Source organism: Alligator sinensis, unplaced genomic scaffold, assembly GCF_000455745.1.
Source record: "Alligator sinensis unplaced genomic scaffold, ASM45574v1 scaffold154_1, whole genome shotgun sequence".
NCBI classification, from domain to species: Eukaryota; Metazoa; Chordata; order Crocodylia; family Alligatoridae; genus Alligator; species Alligator sinensis.
In genome coordinates, this window is record NW_005842072.1 from 1,787,932 (window position 1) to 1,811,001 (window position 23,070).

At 45.8% G+C, this 23,070-nt stretch overlaps 2 protein-coding genes across 13 annotated transcripts in view; one reads left to right on the forward strand and one right to left on the reverse strand.

Annotated features, from left to right (window-relative positions):
- APAF1 (apoptotic peptidase activating factor 1) overlaps positions 1-20,018 on the reverse strand; it is a 75,661-nt gene extending 55,643 nt beyond the window's left edge. For 8 of the 10 annotated variants that reach the window (XM_025204182.1, XM_006023636.3, XM_025204183.1 and 5 more), the window contains exons 1-7: positions 19,911-20,018; positions 16,108-16,218; positions 15,675-15,791; positions 11,098-11,288; positions 10,544-10,733; positions 9,418-9,615; positions 8,195-8,378 (exon numbers count right to left, since the gene is read on the reverse strand). In XM_025204182.1, coding sequence (XP_025059967.1) covers positions 8,195-8,378; positions 9,418-9,615; positions 10,544-10,733; positions 11,098-11,235 — 710 coding nt within the window. In that variant the 5' untranslated portion in view covers positions 11,236-11,288; positions 15,675-15,791; positions 16,108-16,218; positions 19,911-20,018. Of the gene's footprint in view, positions 1-8,194; positions 8,379-9,417; positions 9,616-10,543; positions 10,734-11,097; positions 11,289-15,459; positions 15,569-15,674; positions 15,792-16,107; positions 16,219-19,910 lie in introns of all 10 variants that reach the window. The other 2 variants (XM_025204181.1, XM_014519955.2) reach the window with 2 other exon arrangements.
- IKBIP (IKBKB interacting protein) overlaps positions 20,006-23,070 on the forward strand; it is a 12,733-nt gene continuing 9,668 nt past the window's right edge. For 2 of the 3 annotated variants that reach the window (XM_006023640.3, XM_006023638.3), the window contains exons 1-2: positions 20,006-20,075; positions 21,971-22,203. In XM_006023640.3, the coding sequence (XP_006023702.1) occupies positions 22,010-22,203 (194 nt within the window). In that variant the 5' untranslated portion in view covers positions 20,006-20,075; positions 21,971-22,009. Of the gene's footprint in view, positions 20,076-20,110; positions 20,341-21,970; positions 22,204-23,070 lie in introns of those variants that run through there. The other variant, XM_006023639.3, reaches the window with a different exon arrangement.

Genomic DNA, 23,070 nt, shown 5'->3' on the forward strand with positions numbered 1-23,070 from the left:
ATCCTGGCAAGGTCCCTGTGTCTGCATCAGCAGTAGAGGCCTGCGTTGAAATTTACGGAGGTACGAATACACCCATGTTCCACTTGTTATTACACCCACTGGTAGGGGGGCCGACAGGGAACGTCCTAAGTAGCCTGGGAAAGCTTACCACAGTGCGAAAAACAGAACCCAAGCTCACCCCGCCAGCGGCAGTACAGGCAGTGGGAGCGTGGAAAGCACCGCCTAGAAATCCCCGAACTGACTGCTCGCCATGCGGACGACCACCGGACCGCACACCTGAGGAACGCGCCATGTTTGGCTTTCTGCTAAGCAAAAGCGGCCTGACAAAGAATCAGCTTCGTGGGTTAGGAGATGAGGGGCAAAGAACACTGGCGCTGAACTTAGGCTTTAAGCCTAGCGGGCAGGAGCCGGATAGAGGAAAAAACGAGTAGCGGCCGTCGACGCGGGCAGCGACGGCTGACCCCCCAATGACGAACGCCCGCACGCAACCTATAGTGTGAGCGCAACTGCAAATTCTACCCCTACCCCCATACGCTTTTTGCTAGATACGGGGGCCCAAGTAAACGTGTTGAAACCCAAAACGCCCCATGTCAAGACATCCAAAGTCATCTTTGTACAAGGGCTAAATGCCATGACATCTGCGCCCGTGGTCAAGTTTTGGATCAAAAAAAGGGCCCTGTATGGAGTCTTAGGGGGCATAAACATCTTGGGCATCCCCGCAATAAAAGCGTTGGCCTTAAAGAACGCCATATACTTAGCACTCCCGTTGACTGTGGCGCTAGGCGAAAAACACCAGCCAATGCTAACAAACCCTACACCCTGGCGGTATCAGCCAATCCTGACGCACACTGACCTGCAGCCTCAGATTTGAAACCTCTTGGCTGACCTGTGCAAGCGAGGATGCATTCAGCCCGAAAAATCCTCCACCTACCTTTTGGCCAGATGGGGCATCCCCAAACCGGGAAAACCAATGGAAGCTCGCCTAGTGGTGGACTACCGACAAGCTAATCGTCGCTGTAACCCGTTCCAAATGTCCGCCGCACAAACCGTTACAGACATCCTCGATGGCATAACCGAGATGCAGAGGGGCGGAGAGTGGTTTGCCACCACACTAGACTTAAAGGACATGTTTTATTCGATCCCTATAAATGACCCGCAAGGGATCCTTAATATGTGCATAGGCAGACAAATGTTTTCCTGGAAGGTTTGTCCACAAGGTTACCGCAACGCACCAGCACTAGCAGCCACAGCAATGAATGGGACGATTGACAGCTTTGTTCGTCCCCGCCCAGAGACCGCAGATGTTCGCATCTGGACCTATGTCGACGACATTGTCATCATGGGGCACGATCGTACCGCGGTCCGTGCCAGCACTGCGAACCTAAAGGACCACCTGAGTAATCAAGGATGGACGGTAAACCCGGCCAAGTCCATGAGTGAGCCATCCTCGGACATTAAGTTTTTGGGGACACGATTCACAAGACAATGGCGATCGGGGACGGCGCACAATGCCGCCCCTGAGATGTCCTCACTTTGGCCGACCACACAGGCAGACTTTCAAGGCCTGCTAGGCGAGCTAAATTGGTTCCGCAATTTCATAACGCCATCACATTTAAAAGTTATCCAACGGTTGCAACACTAAATTCGCAAGAAAACACGACGCAGAGTCCGATGGAGTGAGCGTGACCAAACCGCGTTGAAAAAAGTCATGACAGAGGTTAAAGAGATGCGTCTGATCGCACCCCCCGCCGGCAATCTTCTGACAATTCACGTGGGCTACACCACAGAACATATCTGGTTTACGGCCAGTGACGCTGAAACAGGAAACCTCGCGTACACCGGTCACGGCACACTCAAAAGCCACCAACATCGGTATGGTTGTCTAGGGAAAGCCATGCTCGCGGCTCAACTAGGAAAACACCTCGCGACGAGCCCAGGTGTACTTGTTGCACCCGGCGGCACCACACTGGGATTACTTAACCCCAGCAAAATCCACCCGGAGTATCAGGGCACGGCAAAAACTTGGAGCACCCTGGTCCTTCGTCACCAGTATTACTGGTCGGCGTGGCAAGTTGTTGACGGAGAAATTATTCCGGCCGCCGAAGAAGATGATCCCACTGTACTACGATTGTATGGGACCACATCCCTGGCGTGGATAGCTTCAGATGGTGCATCCCATGATGGCGGAGGATATGGATATTATTGTGACCCCTGTCACGACTACAAACTCCAAACGTCCCATCCAGGAGAGTCGGTCCAAGCATCTGAACTACGAGGCTTTCAACTAGCTCTTGAACACACCTACCGTCACCATGATGGGATGCTTCCGGTACCCGTCATAGCCGTAGACTCAGAATATATATACAGAATTGTTACCGGAATGGCACAAATTATGGAACACACAACCCTCTGGGACGATGTCAAGACCACTTTACTACGTTTCTCTGTTCACCCCTTAATCAAGCACACGTGCTCTTACCGACCTGACACGGACACGGTTTTGCTAATGGCATGCCAATCTCCTCTGGTCACTCCAGCCAACAACGTGAAGGGCTGTTCTTCCTCACTGTGGCCCCTGCTCACTATTGCTGGAAGTTTCCAACTCTTGAAGTAACCCTTGCCAAAACACAGAATCAGAGAATTTTCCCCATAGAAAATTAGGGTTGGAAGGGACTTGGAGGTAATCTAGTCTAACCCCCTGCTCAAAGCAGGACCACCCCCAACTAGATCAACCCAGCCAAGGCTTTGTCTAACCAGGTCTTAAATCCTCCAAGGATGGAGCTTCCACCACCTCTCTGAGTAACCTGCTCCACTGCTTTACTACCCTACTAGTGAGAAAGCTTTTCCTAATGTCTACCCTAAACTTCCCTTGCTGCAACTTGGAAACTATTGCTCCTTGCTCTGTCATCTGCCACCACTGAGAACAGTACAGCTCCATCCTCTATGGACCCCCCTTCAGGAAGCTGAAGCCTGCTATTAAATCCCCCCTCAGTCTTCTCTTCTCTAGACTAGTGGTTCCCAATCTAAGGCACAAGTACTACCAGTGGTATGCAGACAACCTGTCAGTGGTACATGTTAACAGATTTATTATAATTACTTTATATGATAAAAAATTGCTGGTGGTACTTAAAGTTGAACTGAAAAAAATGCTGGTGGTACTTAAAGTTACATCATTTTAAATTGGTGGTGCACAATCTGTCAGAGTTCAGGAACCGCTAGACTAAATAAGCCCAGTTCCCTCAGCCTCTCCTCAGAAACAATTTGCCCCAGCCCCCTAAATATTTTTGTTGTCCTCCATTGGAATTTCTCCAATTTGTCCACATCCTTTCTGTAGTGGGGGGCCCAAAACTAGACACAGTACTCCAGATGTGGCCTCACCAGTGCTGAAGAGGGGAATAATCACTTCCCTTGATCTGCTGGCAACGCTCCTACCAATGCAGCCCAGTATGCCACTAGCCTTCTTGGCCACAAGGTCACACTGATGGATCATATCCAGCTTATTGTCCACTGTAACCGCCAGGTCCTTTTCTGCAAAGCTGCTGCCCAGCCAGTCAGCCCCAAGCCTGTACCAGTGCACAGGACTATTCCATTCCAAGTGCAGGACTTTGCACTTATCCTTATTGAACCTCATGAGATTTCTTTTGATCCAGTCTTCCAATTTGTCTAGGTCTCTCTGAATCCTAACCCTACCCTCTAGCATATCTGCCAGTCCCCCCAGTTTGTGCCTTCTGCAAACTTGCTGAGGGTGCATTCTTTCATGTCACTGATGAAGATATTAAACAAAACTGGCTCTAGGTTGACCCTTGCGGCACTCCACTTGATCCCAGCTGCCAACTACACCTCAAGCCATTGACTGCTACCCTCCGAGTCTGATGATCCAGCCAGCTTTCTATCTACCTTACAATCCATTCTTCCAACCTATACTTGCCTGCGAGAACGTTGTGGGATATCATATTAAAATCCTTGTTAAAGTCAAGGTATACCACATCCACTGGTCTCTCGGCACAGAGCCAGACATCTCATCATAGTAGGTAATCAGGTTGGTCAGGCATGACTTGCCCCTGGTGAATCCATGCTGACTGTTCCTAATCACCTTCTCCTCCAAGTGCTTAGAAATGGATTCCTTGGGGACCTGCTCCATGACCTTTCCAACGACTACGGTGAGACTGACCGGTCTGTAGTTCCCTGGATCCTCCTTTTTTCCGTTTCTTAACTATGGACACTATATTTGCCCTTTTCCAATCTTCCGGGACCTCTTCTGATCATCATGAGCTTTCAAAGATGACCAGTGGCTCTGCAGTCACATTAGCCAACTCCCTCAGCACCCTCAGGTGCATCCCTTCCATGGACTTGAACACATCCAACTTCTCTAAACAGTCCCTAACCTGTTCTTTTGCCACAGTTGGCTGCTCACCTCCTCCCCAAACTGTGTTGCTAGGTGCAGTTGTTTGGGAGACCACCTTGTCTGTGAAGACTGAAGTGAAAAAGGCATTGAGTACTTCAGCCTTTTCTGCATCCGCTGTCACTAGGTTGCCTCCCCCATTAGTAAGGGACACACTTTCCCTGGTCCTCCTCTTGTTACTGACATACTTGTAGAAACCCTTCTTGTTACACTTCATGTCCCTTGCTAGCTGATACTCCAACTGTGCTTTGGCCTTCCTGATTTCATCCCTGAATGTCTGAGCAATACTCTTATACTCCTCCCTAGCTGTTTGTCCAAGTTTTCAGTTCCTATAAACTTTCTTTTTGTGGTTTTGCTCATTGAAGAGTTCCCTGCTATGCCAAACTGGGCTTCTATTATACTTGCTAGTCTTCCTACACTGTGGGCTAGTTTTGTTTCTGTACCCTCAGTAAGATTTCTTTAAAAGTACAGCCAGCTCTCCTGGACTCCTCTCTCCCTCAGACTGGCTTCCCAGGGGATCCTGCCCATGAGTTCCCCGAGTGAGTCAAAGTCTGCTTTTTTCCAAGCCCATGGTCCTTACTCTGCTGCTCTCCAGCCTTCCTTTCCACAGGATCCTGAACTCAATCATTGTGTGGTTGCTGCTGCTCAAGTTGTCATCCACTACTATATTTCCCACCAATTCTTCCCTGTTTGTGAGTAGCGAATCAAAAAGAGCACGGTCTCTAGTTGGCCACTCCAGCACTTGCACCAGGAAGTTGTCCTCAACACGCTTCAGAAACTTCCTGGATTGTCTGCTGGGAGGGCAATACAGCAGTGCACAGGCATCAGGGTGGTTGAAGTCCCTGATGAGAACCAGGGCCTGGGATCAGGAAACTTCTACTAGCTGTTCGAAGAAAGCCTCATCCATCACTTCCTCCTGGTCTGGTGGTCTATAGCAGACATCCACTAAAACATCACCCTTGTTGCTCTCCCCTCTGACCCTAACCCAGAGACTTTCAACAGGCCTATCTCCAGTTTCTTACTGGGGTCGTCAGCAAGCATACAGCTCTTTTACATGAAGTGCAACTCTTCCTCCTCTTCTCCCTTGCCTGATCTTCCTGAACAGTTTATACCCATCCATGGCTCCAGTCATGCCAGCTATCCCAGCAAGTCTCTGTTATTCCAATCACATCATAGTCCTGTGACTGTGCAAGGACTTCCAAATCTTCCTGCTTGTTTCCCAGGCTCCATGCATTTGTGTCCAGGCACCTAAGACGACTAGCTGATTGCCCTGATTTCTCAGGACAAATGAGAATGCCTCCCTTGTTGCCCCCTCCTGCTTGCACTTCCTCCAGGTCACTCACTTCCCCACTTCCCTCAGGTCTTTAGTCTCCATTCCCCAGTGAACCTAGTTTAAAGGCCTCCTCACTAAGTTAGCAAGCCTGTCTGTGAAGATGCTCTTCCCAGTCTTCATCATGTGGATCCCATCTCTTCCTGGCAATCCTTGGAACAGTATCCCATGGTCAAAGAAGCCAAAGCCCTGCTCATGACTCCACCTGCGCAGGCATGCATTGATCTCCCAGATGTCCCTGCTCGTGCCTGGGCCCTTTCCCTTGCAGGATCCAGGAAAACACCACCTGAGCCCCCGTCCCCTTCACTCTTGCACCCAGAGCTCTTTAGTCACTTTTGATCTGCTCAGGTTCTCCCCTAGCAGTATCATTGGTGCACGCATGGATGAGCAGCATAGAGTAGAAGGCTGGATGTGTCTCAGTAATCCCTCCATGACACCGCAGATCTGGGCTCCGGGCAAGCAGCATACCTCCCAAAAGCACAGGTCAGGCCAGCAGATAGGTGCCTCTGTCCCCCTCAGAAGGGAGTCTCCAGTCACCACCACCTATTGCTTCTTCTTGGTGGTGATCTTGATCCTTCCCACCTTGGGGAGGCATCACCCATCCTCTTCCACCATTGGAACATGCTTCTCTGTCTCTGTTGCTAGGGGACCACATCTGTTCTGCAGGTGAACTGCTGCAAATGTATATGAAGATTTCTGCTTGCTGCCAGAGGTCACAAGCTTCCAGCTTCCACCTTCCTAAGAGTCTATGTCCTTTCCCTTCTCTAGCGCTGCTGTTGGCAGTTCTTCCTCCAGCACTGAATCGATGAACTCCTCATTGTGGAGGATCCTTCAGTCTCACTACCTACACAACACTGTTGCTTCAAGTTGCTGATGAAAAGCACAATAGGTTTTGTATGTGAGTCCTGCCTCACACTCCCATCCCAAAACACAAGTGGAAGAGTTTGTCATATTTTTGCACAACTTTATGAATATAACCTGCCAGATCACACATGCAGGATTTGGGAAATCTTGATACAGACCTCTCCATCTGACACTCCTATGAAAAAAGCTTCAACAAGTCAGTTACTTTTAAAAAAATCTTTCCAGTTCTACCTCAGAAAGGATGTTCCCACTGTCTAAGGCATTACTGAAAGGGAAATAAATGGTTAAATTGAAAAGAATGTACATGTGATGGCAATTTTAGCTCACTTGCCAGGGCCTATACACAAGACACAGAAAAGCTAATTTTTTATCTTGATCTACTATATTTACTTGACTAGAACAAGGTTATAAGATGACTCCCAATAATTAGATTCCATGTATGGAAAACTTATAAATTTGTTATAGTTCTCCAGGTATAGAATCTAATTATTGGAGGTTTGCCTTGAATTTGACAACCTCCCACTGCTACAGCAGGGAAAATAAATCTGGAGGGGACAGGTAGCCCTTCGCTCTCTTCTTTCCTCTAACTTTTTACCCTGGTAGCCCCTTCCCCTTCTCCTTACTGTCAGTCCCTGCTCTCCCTGAGCACATGGAAGTAAGGAGCATATTTGAAAACAATAACCTTGAAATTAAACATGGCTGTAGCAATTTGCATACAGTACCCATGCACTTAGTTTATCTAGAATTGATGCATGCTTTTTTTTTTTTAAACTGCTGTAAGTTTTAGCACAGGTACTCCATAAACACACTTAAGCAGCACTCTGGCACCTACTTATATAAAGTACAAACTTTGCATGGTATTAGTCCAAAGCCAAATGCTCATGATTTACCACAGTTCATTGGGCTGGGCACCAGCAGCGTCAAGAGCATTTCAAGCCATGGTCACCCGACAGCTCATTACTGTTCAGTATGTGTGTGTACTCCAGATGCCTCCCACAATGGATCCACGTGCTAATTAGTCCCCACTCATGACTAGAACCCAGTGTTCTTGTTGCAAGCCCTGGGATGCTCCAAAAATTTATATGCAGATGAGGTGCAAGACAACCTGGTCCTGCTTCATTCACCTCATGGAGGATGGAGTCATACTAATCATATGTGCCAAGCTGAAAGAGGAGGCGACAGAGGGATTCTAGGTGAACTGTATGAAATGTCACAGCTTACCATGACTTGAAAAAGCAGTGAAAGGGAATGAGCTTAATGGGCACTACCGTAATCTTATTCAAATTGACTTCACTAACCTATTCTTGTGGTATGGTCCTATCAGTATGTTTGCCCAATGTGGGCCATGTTGTTTCATAGTCATGCTCAGTGTTGAATGCATTTAACCAAGTTCATAGCTGGTTTTCATTACTGAGCACATGCTGCTTTTGGCAACAGACAATGAGTTTAGTGATATTTCCTCATGTGCAATTATAAGACAAGGGGCTTTTTCCCACCCCCCATGCCACTGGGGAGGAAAAAAACTAATCTTGTATTCAAGTACATATGGTAGATGCTTGTTACATACAAAGAATAACACTTAATCTCACTGATAGTACCTGGGGTATTTATGTAGCATCAGCAGACGAAGACGGTCTTTAGCCTCTCCAATATTAAGTGGTGGCCTTTGTGCATAAGTGAAGTCCAGGTCTAATCTACTACAAAGATTGTGAAGTTTCATTAGAAGCCCAGCATTGTCCTGTTTTCCAACAGAAATCCAATGTACTCCTCCGGGAAAGCACTCTAACAAAGATAATACAAAATAAGATATAAGCTTAAATATGTTAGCTGCTGCTGATACTACATTTGATCTGAGCCTTCAAGAGGCCAAACCAAACTACACCAAGCAATTAAAAAAAAAAAAAAAAAAAAAAAAAAAATCAGGCTAGCTAAAATGGAAGCAAGTTTTAAGATTTGATAAGCAGTTTTCAAAGATGAGGCAAATGTTTCACTCACATTCCATAAATATGTCTCCATAACTCTAACCCCAAATGAGTGTTTACATTATCCAAGTAAGACCGCACTGTACGCGTCTTCAAAATTGAAAATCCTATCCAATGTGAACAATCTCCACTGGAAAGCAGGGCAGCATTCAGACATTCTAAAGCAGGAGTGCCCAAACCCCCGCCCCCGGCCAACTGTGATCCATCGCATCTGGCCAGCGGGGCTCCCCAGGGGTTGGGAAATTTAGTAGTGGGTGAGCAGTGGCCATTAAAATGGCCACCCTCCTCACTGCCAAATTCCCAAACCTCAAGCCCCGCACACGCAGTTAGGGCCAGGGCCAAGAGAGGCTGCAACCCCATTACCCCTGGGATCAGACCACGCCCCCTCCCCCTGCAGCTGTATTAGGGCCAGACCATAGCCTCAGATTGGGGACAAGCCACACCCCATTTCCCTGCAGTCCGAGGTTGAGGCTAGGCCACACCAGCAGAACTACACCCCCTGCCTCCTCCTGTGGGACCAGGTCAAGCCCCCTTCCCTTGTGGGGTTGAATTGCCCCCCACCTTTCTCTGCATGCCTGGATGGGGTCCACTGTGCCTGCCCCAGGAGCCCAATAGGGACCAACAGCCAGATCTGGCCCACGAACCAAGCACCACTGTTCTAGAGCATGAAGTGACAGTCAATTTTATAAACCAAAAATTGTTTAGGGATATCCAACTAATTTAGGGTCTGAATCACTTATTTACTTTCAATGGGATATAGGTCCCTTAGCCATTTATGAAAATTTTCCTCATGCAAGAAGACTGAACATACATAATTTTTATAAAAAACTGAAAAGTACCTTCCAAGAGGCTTTGATCTCTTAGTGCCTCAGCTGTTAAGACAGACTTTCCAGAACCTGCCATTCCATAAACAGTAACCCAACCTGGATCATTTCTTAAGTTGTATAGTTTCTGTCTAATTTCATTTACCAGTTCCGGACGAGTAACAAACACAACTGGTCTCTGTGGCACTCCACCTTCACAGAGGATTGTCCTCACTGAAATAAAATCACGCATGTAAATAGGAATAGGATTTCTAAACGATTTCCCTACCTCTTTAAAAAACAACACTCCTTAACTATTCATGAAAACAATGTATGGATAATGAGAGTTGCTAAATTTCAGTTTGTTTCCAGAACAGGTGGAAAGTAGTTACCTTTCTCTCCCACACCGTCTCAAAAAATATTTATTTCTACCATAACTGAAGTATTAATCACTAGATTGCCTGTGATCTTCATGATACATTTTCCATTTAAATATCAATAAATGTGTAATAAAGCTGATGTCATATTTGGTCAAATATGGTGTGAACCCTTGTTTCACTGGAACTGCTCTGAAACTATACAACTATACATGGAATACAAACATGGCAGATCAGATGCTTACATCAGTTTAGTTTATTTACAGTAATTGAAAACCCACAAAAACTTTGGTGTATAGAAAAAAATCTAGTAGTTAATTAAGCCAAATTGCTAATGTTCCCCAAATAGTGAATTAACGTAAAAAAAAAAAAATGGGGAAATGTCATTGCCAAAAAGAAAGTAAATTTCAGAGCTTGTGATTTCTATCAAGATTCATTTCTCTAAAATACACTAACAGAAATAATTTTCTTCCATCAACCACTTAAAAGTGTTTAGACTTAGATGACACTGTCCAACATATAAACCTTTATTTTTTAAAAACAGCATTTTTACAATCATCTATTACTGGACATGGAAGAGCTAAACAACTTAAAAAACATACCTCCCCCCATTAAATTACACGAAACAGAAATATTCACTGTAGCCACACCAGGTCAAATGTGTAAGTGCACCAAGTACTGCTTTTTTCTCAAAAACAGTTCACATATTTACTCATTTAATAAAATTTAAACTACAATTCCAATCTTTTTCTTCAAAAACAGCAAAGCTGATGGTTTATACTAACCACAAAAAGCTACTCCATCTGTAGAGTCCTTTCTATCATAAGAGGTGATACTTGGGATACCATCATGGAGAAGAGCTGCAAGATCCTTGTACCCTTCATGAAGCAGTGCATTATAGAAAGATATGTATGAGTTGTTATCTTTTTTAAGAATAATGTTTATTAGCATAGCTGCTCGGTCCCGCTGTGTAGCCTACCAAAAACAAAAAGAAAAAAAGTGTTTTTTAAAATCAGAGATATAGGAACCTACTAAGTCATCTGGTTTCAATGTCAAAAAGTTAAGGACTGCACTTCTTATTAACAGGAATGCTTGCTGCAAATACAATCCAAATAATGGACCAACATCAAAGCTTTACTTGAAGAAGACATTCAAACACCTTTAAGCACAAAGATCTTCTTATGGCTTTAAAGGAAGTAGTTGCACACATCAAGCTGTGCATAAGCTTGAATACTTACCGAATAATAGTCTAACATGTTCAAACAGTCCAAAAGGAATATTCCAAAGCAGGTTATGCAGTATAGAAAAACTAAGATGAGTAAAAAGATGCCCATTTTACCTGTGCTTTAACTTTCTCCTCTTCCTGTAATGTTAGTACTTGATCAGTAATCATATGATCCATAACATAAGAGGTTTTGATGTCTCTTTCCAATGCTAACCGGTTTAGAAGCAAATGATTTCGACTCTTCACATCCATTTTGCTTCAGCGTGGAAAAAACAAAATAAATCAAGCCTGAACAGGAACGTGAACTAGATAAGACAGGAAAAAAATACCCAATTTCAAAATATATTTCCTTTTGACATTCCATTAAAAAAAAAAAAAAAAAAAAAAAATGGAGAAAAAAAATTGTAACGGAACTCTTTCAACATTAACCCCGCTAAAATTTGGCTACTTTTCAGTTAGGCTTATTCTGTGAGCCTGGGATGCCAGCAACAAGAGCGTCCTGCGTGCCTGCCCCATCTTCTGCCACTACGCCAAGATGATGCACTGCCTCGTGGTGTCCGATACCATGTTGGTCCCATGACATCTATGTTGAGCACATCACGGGTCACCGCTAGTACACCAACCCTGCGAGACGGGCTGCCACCGGACCGGACCCAAAGGGCCTGAGCCCCTGCGATAGCTTCTCAGTCTATAGAATCTTATCTCCAACCTACCCCCTCCACCACTGCAGACCATTGTACGGGTTTGTGTACATCTATCTTCTTTCTTTCTCAGCGTCACGACCCCGCTTCCTCCCCTTCCCTCACCCCCAGGCTTAGTTGACTAACACTGTATTTTCTGTATCCTAGTTGCGTTTCCCCCATCCCTCTTACGTTAGTCCCTCACTCGAGTGCTCTGTATTTCCCTTCTGGCTTTGTCATCTTTTTGGTTCATGAATCTTAGCATCTACTAATAAAATTCAGTTTGTTCTAGCTGTGGTCCATGGAATACATGAAAAATAAGATTTATGAGGTAAAGTAGTATCTTTTATTAGAATAATTATAACCATACAATTGGTGCAATATAAGATCTTATCTCACTTCACATATCTTGTTTTTTCACTCTAGAAACTGTAGAAGTAACCAGTATTTCAGCCTAGTACTTTGTTTTGTGGTATAACCATTTATTTTTTCTCTGAAATGTTCAGATGTTTAAAACTTACTGTTCAGTTGCGCTGGCAAGCTTCACAGCATTAAACAAACATCAGGGAAATCCCCCTCACTCCCCCCCCACCCCCCAACTCAAAGGAAAAATATATATATTTGGATTTTAAAAGTTCCTAAATACAATGTGTGTGAATTGTTACCGGTCCTCTGAAAGTACTAAGTAAATGCCACAATATTGTGCTCAATTTATTAGAAAGAAAAAAAAAGTCTTGCTGAGTTAATTTGTTTTATGTGATGGCTCCATTTAAATTTGCAAATAAAGCTAAATTAAAACCTATTTCATGCTTTAATAATCAGGATCAAAATTCAATACACTACCTCTTCTAGGTCAACTAATTTTCCATTTTTTAAATAAAAAATGCACTAACTTGGCAAGATTAAATGTTAACAAGTTAGCCCTTTTTAAGTTTATACCAGAGTCATGTTTTCAAGAACTCTCAAAGCTAAGGAATCGCAGTCCTTACATACTCTAAATTTCACACACAGTGGATGCATCTACACATGCACTTTACTACAGAGTTGCCTAATTAGCTCTAATTAGTTGGGGACAGTACTATTTTAGGACGGAATCATTAAATGCAATCAAATGCACATGTAGATGGTGACTGGTGAGTATAAATTGCACCTGGTCAGCACAGGCAGCTGGGGACCAGAATCTGGGCTCCTGCCACCTGCTCTGCTGCCTGACACCACCACCACGAGCCTGAGCCTGAGCCTGAGCCTGAGCCTGAGCCTGAGCCTGAGCCCCCCGCAGGCCCTCTGCCAGCCTGGAGCTGCTCCACCCTGGCTCAAACTGATGCAGTCCCAGGTACATGTGTAGACACTGTGCATGTGAGCAGTTGACTCCAGCTCAAATGGCTGCAGAGTTTATTGCTGCACATTAACAGCACATGCACACAGCATAAACTATATATACCGGTCTTGTTTGGTAACCAGGACATTTCCCAATATGCAGGATGGACTAAGATTACCCTTCAGCCCAGAGGCATCCAATTAATTTGGCCCCATGGACAACCCACTTCTGGCTGCAGTCACTCCACTGCCACAGCTCCAGGACCCAGGGGTGAATGCCGCTTGTTCCCTTGCCTGCTCTCCTACTGCCGAGTTTAGTTGCCAACAGTGAGTGAAGACTCCCAAATCAGCAATGAGCAATGGCGAAAGGCAACCAGCAGTAGCATTCACCCCACTGGATTCTGGTGCTATGCCAACAAGCCTGGTGGGACACAATTTTACCACTCACAGGCTGCACGTAGCCCTTGGGCTGCTAATTGTAAATCCCTGTTGTAGCCCATCATTGTCAGTCTTGAAATTGACCAAGTCCTGTCAATTTAAATGCTGCCATTAAAAGCAAAATTCTCTAAGGCAGGGTTCCCAAACATCTCTGGGGGGGCGACTGGTGCCACCTTAGTCGCAGGGGGGCACATGCTTCCCCACCAACCAGTCAGCAACTGGGGGGGGGGGGGTTTCCCCACAGCCGATCCCGCCAACTGGGGGGGATCCCCCTCAGTCAATCGCACTGATGGGGTGGGGAGGAGGAGGGGGGTGTCAGAGTGGCTGCAGATGCTTCTGGAAGCGTAAGGGCACTCTGCTCCCTGGCTGGCACTTGCAGGGGGGGCTCTGGTGCTCCTGCTTGCCCCCCTGCCCATCACCTAAGTGGCAAGCGCGGCTGGTCAGAGGGGGCACAGGCACTCTTGAGGGGTTGCCACTGGGAGAAACAGTGTAAGAGCAGATTTAATTGTCATTATAATTGGCATTTAAGGGGTTAAAATATAAACATATGCTGGTAGGAGGATGTGGCAACTGGTAAATCTGGGAGGGGGTACGCAATAAGAAAGTTTGGGAAACTGCTCTAAGGTAAAGCAGAGCCTCTTCATTAAGCCTTAATGAAGTGCAAACAGCTCAGCAAAAGGGACACATACTTTGTGTAACACAACTTAACAAATATTAATGAGGTACAAAAAGCTGAGAGCAGGCTGTTTCTGCAGCAATGAGCACTAAATTGTCATAAGCAGTACCTCCAACACTGAAACCGATGGGATTTGGCAAATTACTAGTGTCAACTGCACAATTGAACAGCTGTTTGCATTACCTGCAGGCATTTCATATGGTTTATATTGTGACAATTATTATAACACCTCAAGAACAGGGCACTTCAAGTACTACAGTGGAACATGAAGTTTCTGGCTTTTATACATCTTTATATACATCTTTATCTTTTATACACCAAATTATTTTCTCCGAAAACAGGAGATCAAGACTAAGTTCCACTATCTTATTTTCTAATGCCCCGTGCGGCCAAAGTGAGTCTTTAGATAGGTTTGTAGTCTTATTCTTGTTCCCGTCATTCACACATGGGCATGTGAATTGTTCCATGGCATCCCAACTATGCACTCAGTGCAGGTTATTCATTCCCTTGTCAAGTGTCCTAAAGTACTGTTGTTAGTATTTTAGGGTAATCCAAAGGCGGCCCTGGCCATGGTGAAATTGTGTGATCTAATTCACAGGCAACTGGTTCTGGGAGTGGAATTTACAAGCCCAGTTTATGCACCTGCCTTCTCTATACTTGATACAAGATAAATTCGGTGCCTAGGAGGGAGGCAAGTTTGAGTTCTGGGCCCCGCTCCTGGACAGTTTATGTATTTTACTTTTAAGAGCCATTGATAAAATCCATAAACTGCACTGAGAGCAGGGCCTGAAACCCAAGACTCCATCCCCCTTTCCGACAGCTGTCTCCCCCACTCAACACTTTTTATTTGAGCCTGTTTGCTTCCCTCTTTCCCCTCTACAATATCTGGATGCCAAAGGAAGCATTAAGATAAGATGGGAGAAGTTTCCCTCCTCTATATCCCTAGCACCATTCCTATACCAGCACCATGGCAAAAGGAACAGCTGCAAAGAAAATCCCATTTATCCTCTGCAATGCCAGCTACAACAGAAACAGTGGGGAGGTATACACACAGTTCAGTTATACAGGGTGGCTGTATAGAGAGAGATGGAGCATGCTTTCAGAGAGAAGCTTCAGAGAAATATAGCAAACTCTACAGCTATCCAGTGAGTAAGTGTGAACTGAGATTTTTTTTTTAAGGCTTTTGGGTAAATATTCATCATGATGGCAAAAGGCACATCAGTGCAACCTCTACTCTACCCCGCTCCCAGCCAGAAGAGTGGTACCACAATTTGCAGAAAGGCTTACACGAGATTATTTTTTTATCATGAACAAAACAGCATACTTTGCCCTTATCTAATCTCAAAAATAATTTAATTGTTTTACCTGTAACTCTTCCCTTTCCAGCTTCTCCCCTCTGACCCTTAAGTCAGCCTTAAGTAGGCACCCTCAGAAAATTTTAGCCCAAATGTTTTGTATTCAGCAAAATTAAAAACTGAAAATCAAGTCACAAAAAACAGGATTAGAGAACCAGCAGCCTGCTGAGCAGCCGGCTGACCCCACAAAAGCAGATGAGGCATCCTCAGGGTCCTAGAGCCTACCTTATTCCATCTAGTGTCTCCACAGCATCAGCTGGTTGCTGGGGAGGTGTAGGATGCCGCCCACAGTGGAGACTGGATCTCAATCAGGGGTCCACTGTGGTAAAAGGTTGCCAAATCCTGACATAAATATAATGTGTTGGACAAACATAATTATAGACTGCTGCTTGGGCCACTTGTAAGAACAAAGGTAGAGACAATTAAGTTGAAAGGTAACACATTAACACCAAAAGGAAAAAAAAGTTGTGAAAAACACACACACACACAACTAATCAGAGGAACTCCGTACAAGTTAGCATGGACTCCAAGAGCTTAGCAGGATTCAAAGATTGCTTCTTTAACATACGCGACTCCAAATTAGTAACACACACACACACGCCCCTCCCCCCCACCCCAGGTGGGATATACAACTTTGTGCTGAAGGGTGTAAGCCGACCTTTAGTGAGGTAAGAAAGCTTCTTTAAGATAATTCCTCTATGCCTCCATGATTCCATATTCATCTCTTAGTGAATTTCTTGAACCTTCCTTCTGAACATATTATTGGCCACTGTCACCAAGCAGAGAAATGAACAAAATCAGTGCTGTTCAACCTTCCCAGGTTGAGTCAGAAAATTTGGCAACAGGGAAAACAGTGACAATTAACACTGCCACTGCTCCCTTGCTACCAAACTTTAAAGCCCCACGGGCAGATGACATGGACCCAATGGTCCTAGATTGGGTTAGCATACGGGGCCAGGGTGGCAAACCCAATCCAGCACATGTGGGTCCGGGGCCATGACTGGATCATGCCTGTGTGCCAGCCCTGTGCTGGATCTGGTCTGCAGCCCAATCCCTTGCACTGGACCCAGCCTGTTAACCAACCCCACATAACTCATCCAAACCACAGCCCAAAGTTGAGCTTCTGAAAGGGTTCTTCTGCACCCGCGCAAAAGGCAACTATTTGATTTTCAACACAAGTAAATATTCACATTTAAAAAAAAAATATCTATAGAAGTTTGTAAATCTATTCTTTAGGTCTCAAACATGTGACAGTATCTTTTCAATTAAGGAGCAATATGGCAGTGCTACCCATTCCTAGTCTCCTCAGTGCAGAAGCCATTTTCTTTTCAAATGCTTAGATCCTGGTCCTGCTTCATTGTCTAATTAAAAAGTGCCAACATGGTAGCACCTTCAGTTGTCCAACAGCCCCCAATTCTTTTTCTACATTAATTCAGGGTGTTGGCTGTAGCTGTGTTGATCTAAGGGCATAGACAAGGTTCTAATTAGTCGGTCTAATAAAAGATATCACATTTATCCAAAGAACCTTGTCTTCTACATTAAGACACAGGAAATGGTGTTTTTTTGGCAAGCGCTTGCCCTGCAAGGAAGCGGATGGAAGTTGCTACTCTGCCCTCAATTGGGACACGGAGGAGAGTCAGACCAAGAAAGGCAAAAGACATGGCTAAAGAGCAGCCTGTCCCCTGAATGAGCTGCCTACCCTGTTGCCCTGCCCAATGCAAGAGAGATGCTGAGACCAATGGGCTGAGGAGGCCTGGGAGATGGGGACTTATCTCCACACTGACTGGGATGGGGCAGTTCCCATGGAGCCTGCTGCGGTGTGCTCAGCCAGCCGGATCAGTGTCTGTGCTGCAAGAAGTTAAGTCGCCAACCCCCACATCTGAGAGGAGGCGGCAGCGTTGCCAGGTGTACAATAATTACTGTATTTGTACAATAATTTCAACCTTTGTACAATGTACAACCAATAATAGTAAAAGTGTTCAAAACATACTATAATTTACGAGGCAGCTAATAGATGCAGCATATGCAAAACTCATGTCTAAACTGATTTTTAGATTTTTTTATTTTTTTTTTAAGGAAAATTTTTCATGTCCCAAGTCAAATCATAGTTTCATAGTGCTTAGGGTCAGAAGGGACCTAAACAGATCATCAGGTCCGACCCCGACCCAGGCAGGAACGGGTGCCAGGGTAATAACACTCCAGCCAAATATCTATCCAGCCTCCTCTTGAAGACCCCCAAGGTAGCAGAGAGTACTATTCCAGAGCCTAGCAACCCTAACCATAAAGTAATGTCTCCCGATGTCCAGCCTGAACCTTCTCTCTAACTATTTGTGGCCGTTATTCCTAGTAACCACCAGTGGTGCATGAGGGAGCAGAGCCTCCCCCAATTCCCACTGGTCCCCACCCTGGTGAGTTTGTAAACAGCCATCAGATCCCCTCTCAGCCTTCTATTGTAGAGGCTGAATCCATTCAGGCCCTTTAGCCTCTCTTCATAGGGCCTGCCCTGCTGCCCCTTGACCATGCAAGTGGCCCTCCTCTGGACCCTCTCAATGCTAGCCACATCCCTCTTGAAGCGCGGCACCCAGAACTGGATGCAGTACTCCAACTGTGGCCTAACTAAAGCCGCATGGAGGGGAAGGATCACCTCCCTGGACCTGCTTGTGATGCATTTGTAGATGCACGACAAGGTGCGGTTAGCTTTACTGACTGCTTCCTTGCATTGGTGACTCATATTCATCTAGAGTCAACAATGACTCCAAGATCCCTTTCTGCCCCAGCCTATAGGTGTGTTGCTGGTCCCTTCTCCCTAGATGCAGTACCTTGCACTTGTCTGCGTTGAATTCCATCCTATTCTCATCCGCCCACCTCTGTAACCTGTCTAGATCTAGCTGGATTCTGTCCCTCTCCTCCAGCGTGCCCACCTTGCCCCACATCTTGGTGTCATCAGTGAATCTGGACAGCGTGCTTTCCACACCCACATCCAGATCCCTGATAAAGATGTTGAACAGTACCGACAACAGGACAGAGCCCTGGGGGACTCCACTGCCCACATCCTCCCAGGTCGAAAACCACCACTCTCTGGGTGAGACCATCTAGCCAACTGGCCACCCATCTGACTGTGTAGTCATCAAAGCCACAGTCACCTAGCTTTTTTATGAGAGTGGGATGAGAAACAGTTTCTAAGGACTTCTTGAAGTCCAGATAGACTACATCCACCTCAACGCCCGCATCCAAGGACTTGGTGACCTGGTCATAAAAGGATACCAGGTTAGTCAGGCAGGACCTGCCCTCAATGAATCCATGCTGGTTGACCTGGAGCATTATCTCCACTGCTGAGCCCTTGCAGATGTGCTCCTTGATGATTTTCTCAAAGGTCTTCCCAAGGACCGAGGTAGGACTGACTGGCCTATAATTGCCAGGGTCTTCCTTTCTTCCCTTCTTGTAAATGGGGACCACACTGGCTCTTTTCCAAATCTCTGGTACCTGGCCAGAGCCCCATGAGCACTTATAAAGCTGTACCGGGGCCCCGCTATGACCCCCACCAAGTCAGTTCCAAATCTGAGAGTCAGGGGTCGTCAGCTGGGGGTACATGTACCCTGAGGGTACTTTGGAAGGCCTCAGGAGTATGCGGCAACAGCACACAAAACACTGGTTTTGCTGCTGGACTGGGCAGTCCCCTCCCCCCCAACACACGCTTGTTGAGTGGCTGCTGGGGGACTCTCCACTTCTTGACCAGGCACTGGGAGTACACCAACCAAAAAGTCCCTGCTGTGAGTCATTTAAGAATCATATGTGGCCCTGCTACCAGTGAGCACCCTCCACCCCTGCCTGGGGCTTCAGATACTTCCAAATCCTTTGGTAAGCATCCTAGTGCAGGCCCAAGCCCAGAGACTTGAGGTTCAGATGCCCCCGGGGGTTTTGCTTGCCCTCAGCCCTACAGCTGCAGGAGCAAGCTAGGGTGGAGTCTCCCATTTCCATGAAATCGAGATCCTCCCACTGGAAATGAAAGTGAGAGGCTAACTGGTCTTTAGATTTGCTCCCAGCACTTTCTTCTACGCCTGCGTGCTTTAAAGTAAAGAAACGCTTCGACTTTCACCGCCCAGCTCTTACTCCCTCTCTGCGACTCACAGCTCGCGAGATAAAGGAAAGGGACTTATCCGCATACTTGTTTGCAAACTCGTTTGCGTATCTGCATCCCCCCACCCCCGTGTACAACAGCTTTCCAGCAAACACGGTGGCGTTGAGGTTCCAACGCGATGATCTCACATATAAGACGGACTGAGGCCCGGGCGGACCCAGCAGACCGCCCGGAGGGAAGTAGGCCCCGCCCCCTAGCCCCCCCAGTGACATGACTGGGGGCACCAACAGGCTCCGCCCCCTGCCGGCGCGGGGCAGGGGAAACCCTTCCCGCCCACCCGGGAGAGAAGGAAGCTGCCCCTCGAGCCCTTTCCCCGGGGTTACCTGACGCGGGGCCCAGCCCCGAGGCTCCTGCACAGCCCAGCGCCGCCCGCCGCCACGTCCTCCTTCCGGGGGCTCGCGCTGTGCCGCCGCCGCCGCCTGGCTCGCTCCAGTCGCCAACGGCCCGGGGCGGGCGTTGGGGGCCGCGGGGCCGTAGCCCAGCCAGAGGTGACGGTGGGGGGGTGGGGCAGCGCGACGCCGAGCGGGCGGGAGGGGGCGCGGGGCTGCTCTCCTGGCCTTTTCGTGTGGAGGGCGAGAGGCCCCTGTGGCCGCTTCTCCCCCTGCCCTCTGCACCCCTGGAGGGACATGGGAGGTGCCTGTGGGGGTGTGGAGAGAGGCCTGAGGTTGAATTGCAGTGCGTTGGAAAGCTCGTCTGAAGCCCTGCTACGCGTTACATACATCACGCGGCTCACTGGTGCTTGGCGTAACACAGGTAGACCCATCAACAGGTGCCAAGTGGAGTGATGGCACCTGCACGGGCTGGGCTGGGTGCGTGATAAGTGTAGACGGGCCACATCTGTAAAGTCATTGTTGCACAATGAACTGTCCTGGCCTGCCAGAAACATAGGATGGGCAAGTGTGCAGATAAAGTCATCGTTGTATGTTTAACCAGCACATCCCATGACCAACGCTGATGGGCCACAGGCAAGAAGTAACTATTGCACTGATCTGGCCCATCATGCAATAAAGGTAGACTGGCCGTAGGTGCAGTATAATTATCGCACCATAAAAATTGAGGATTTAGGTATTAAAGAGAGCCAACCTGGTGCAAAGTTTGTGCTTGAAACGGCATAAGGACTCTAAAGCTGGATAGAAACCAGGTATAAACTGAACAGTGCAGCAGGGCCCTAACTCCGGCCCACCCGTGCAGTGGGTCCGATAGAAGATATTGCCCCAGGACACCCTTGCTGCTCCCATTGAAGACGGCCGAGTGCTTTGAGGAAGCAGTAGTCCTGTTACACAATCTTAGAGGGGGGGGGAGGCTGGAGCCGGAACTGCACATAAATACTACAGGCATGGGATGCATTTATAATCTAGCTTTGCCGTTGCTTGTGCATACTCAGCTGCCTTGCTTTGTTTTCTTCTACTTGTCTATTTTTCAGAACCCCTCAGCCACTGCACATACACTTCCCTCCTTGTAATCAACTAGTTACATTCATAGTTGTGAAGGAGGAAAAGAAATAAAAATCTAATCTTCCATTAAGAAATGATCCTAGTCCAGAGTCCGTGATACAGGATTTGGTTCTGGACTGACCTGTGTTTTTTAGACTAAAAAAGATTTTAAAAAAACACTTGCCAGACTTAACAATATTACTTTAAAATATTTAAGTGATTCTGAGAGTCTAGAACCACGAACCTCACTACTGAAGGATTGAGATTCTTGGCTTCCTGCCTGAACCCAGTAGGAGTGCCTAAAACTTTAAAAGTGAAATTTTTCAGTTTGTTTACCAAAAAAATGATTATACACTTGGATTTGTGTTAAACTAATAGATCTGGTGTTTTTAGTTTCAGCTATAAAGTCAAAGTAGAAATATCCTTAAATTACACCTGATTCTTAATTCCATATATTGTTTTTAGTCATTTGTCTTTCCCTTAGCTGCATAACAGTGACCACAAACAATAGAAAAAATAATCAAAAGAAAAGAATTAGTCAAACTGATTAAACCATTGAGCTGTCATAGAAACAGAAAATTTTCAAGTTAAGTTTGAAAGCGAATACTCTGCTTGCATATGCACACTCAGGGCAAGTTAATAGTATTCTTGGCCAAGTGCCGTCAGTGTCTGTAGAATCTGCCTTTCATTTTCTTGAAAAGGAAAAGCATCCATTTTCAATATCGTTATGAACATTTAAGAAGCATCTTATATTCAGAAAGAATGGCATAACATAGCTTTTTTTTATTATAAACTATTCATTATTTGTTTATCATAACTTTCAAAAACATTGACAGTCAGTTATGTTACTTAAAAATGAGTAGCTTATTTGTAGCGTAGCTGTCAAGCTGCATTTTGGGAAGTCTGGATTAACAGGGAAAAGGCTAACAATTTATTTTGCTTCCTTCTAGATCCCTCTTTAGTTTCTGCTTCCTAGAATCCATCCTAAAATGTCTGAACTTAAGCAAAGAAAGAAAGTTAGTCCTTCACCTAAGCTCAGTGAAGATCTGCACAAGGCTGAGAAGCAAAGCAGCCATGGGGAACCATCAGGTCCCAGGAACAACAATAGTCAGAGTTCCTTTCCAAGAGACTCACGGACAGCCTTAAGCCTACTTTCCTTACTAGTTTGCGTAGTGCTGAGCTGGTAAGTGACCTTCCAAACGTAGGCAAATTTTTAGCCTTTGTTCAATTGTGTTCTTTTCTGGCTTTTTCCATGTCATACCTAGTGAAGTCCGCAAAGTAAAATATGAACGGAAGACAGCATTCAGTTCTAGTGTGTTCACACTCTAAAGGAAGATGGTGACAAACTAGAAAGCATTCAGAAAGTTGTTGCAAACCGGAGGTCTGGAAACTGAAAGTGAAAATTTAAAGTAATCTTGCTCTATTTTGCTTAAGCAAAGGATAGGTGACTTTATTATGCTTTATATGTATATATACACACAAGGATATTATTTTTAATACTGTTAGATTTAAAAAAATCTTCCAGATCAAGGCATACACAAGATTCATTGGCTAGATTCATACGAGAAGTCAGTTTCTTGCAGTCGGGGTCATTAGCCATTGAAATAAGTTATGTAAGGCTTTGGGGGATATTCTGTCATGCAATATTTTTAAATCCACATTTGATCTTTCAAAAAGATAAACTGTAGATCTACCACAAATCATGTGATCAACACAGAACTTACTCCGTGAAATTCTCTGGTTGTGTTATACAGGAGAATATCATTATAATGGTACCTTCTGATTCTGAAAGGATATAGGTACAATCTTGGTTCTGTTTTAAACCAATGGCAAAACTTATTTCAGTGGGGCCAGAATTGCATCTTGTCTGTATAACAAGAGGGTGATCTAAAAATAAAAACTATTTAATAGTAGCTCTGCTTAGATCATGGACCAGCAAGCTTTTCAGGCTGTGGGCTAGATTGATCCAGTTCAGATCAGAGGGCTAATACACAGGTGGTAGAACTCAGATACTACCACCACTTTTCTCATTGGCTGCAAGGGGGAAGCA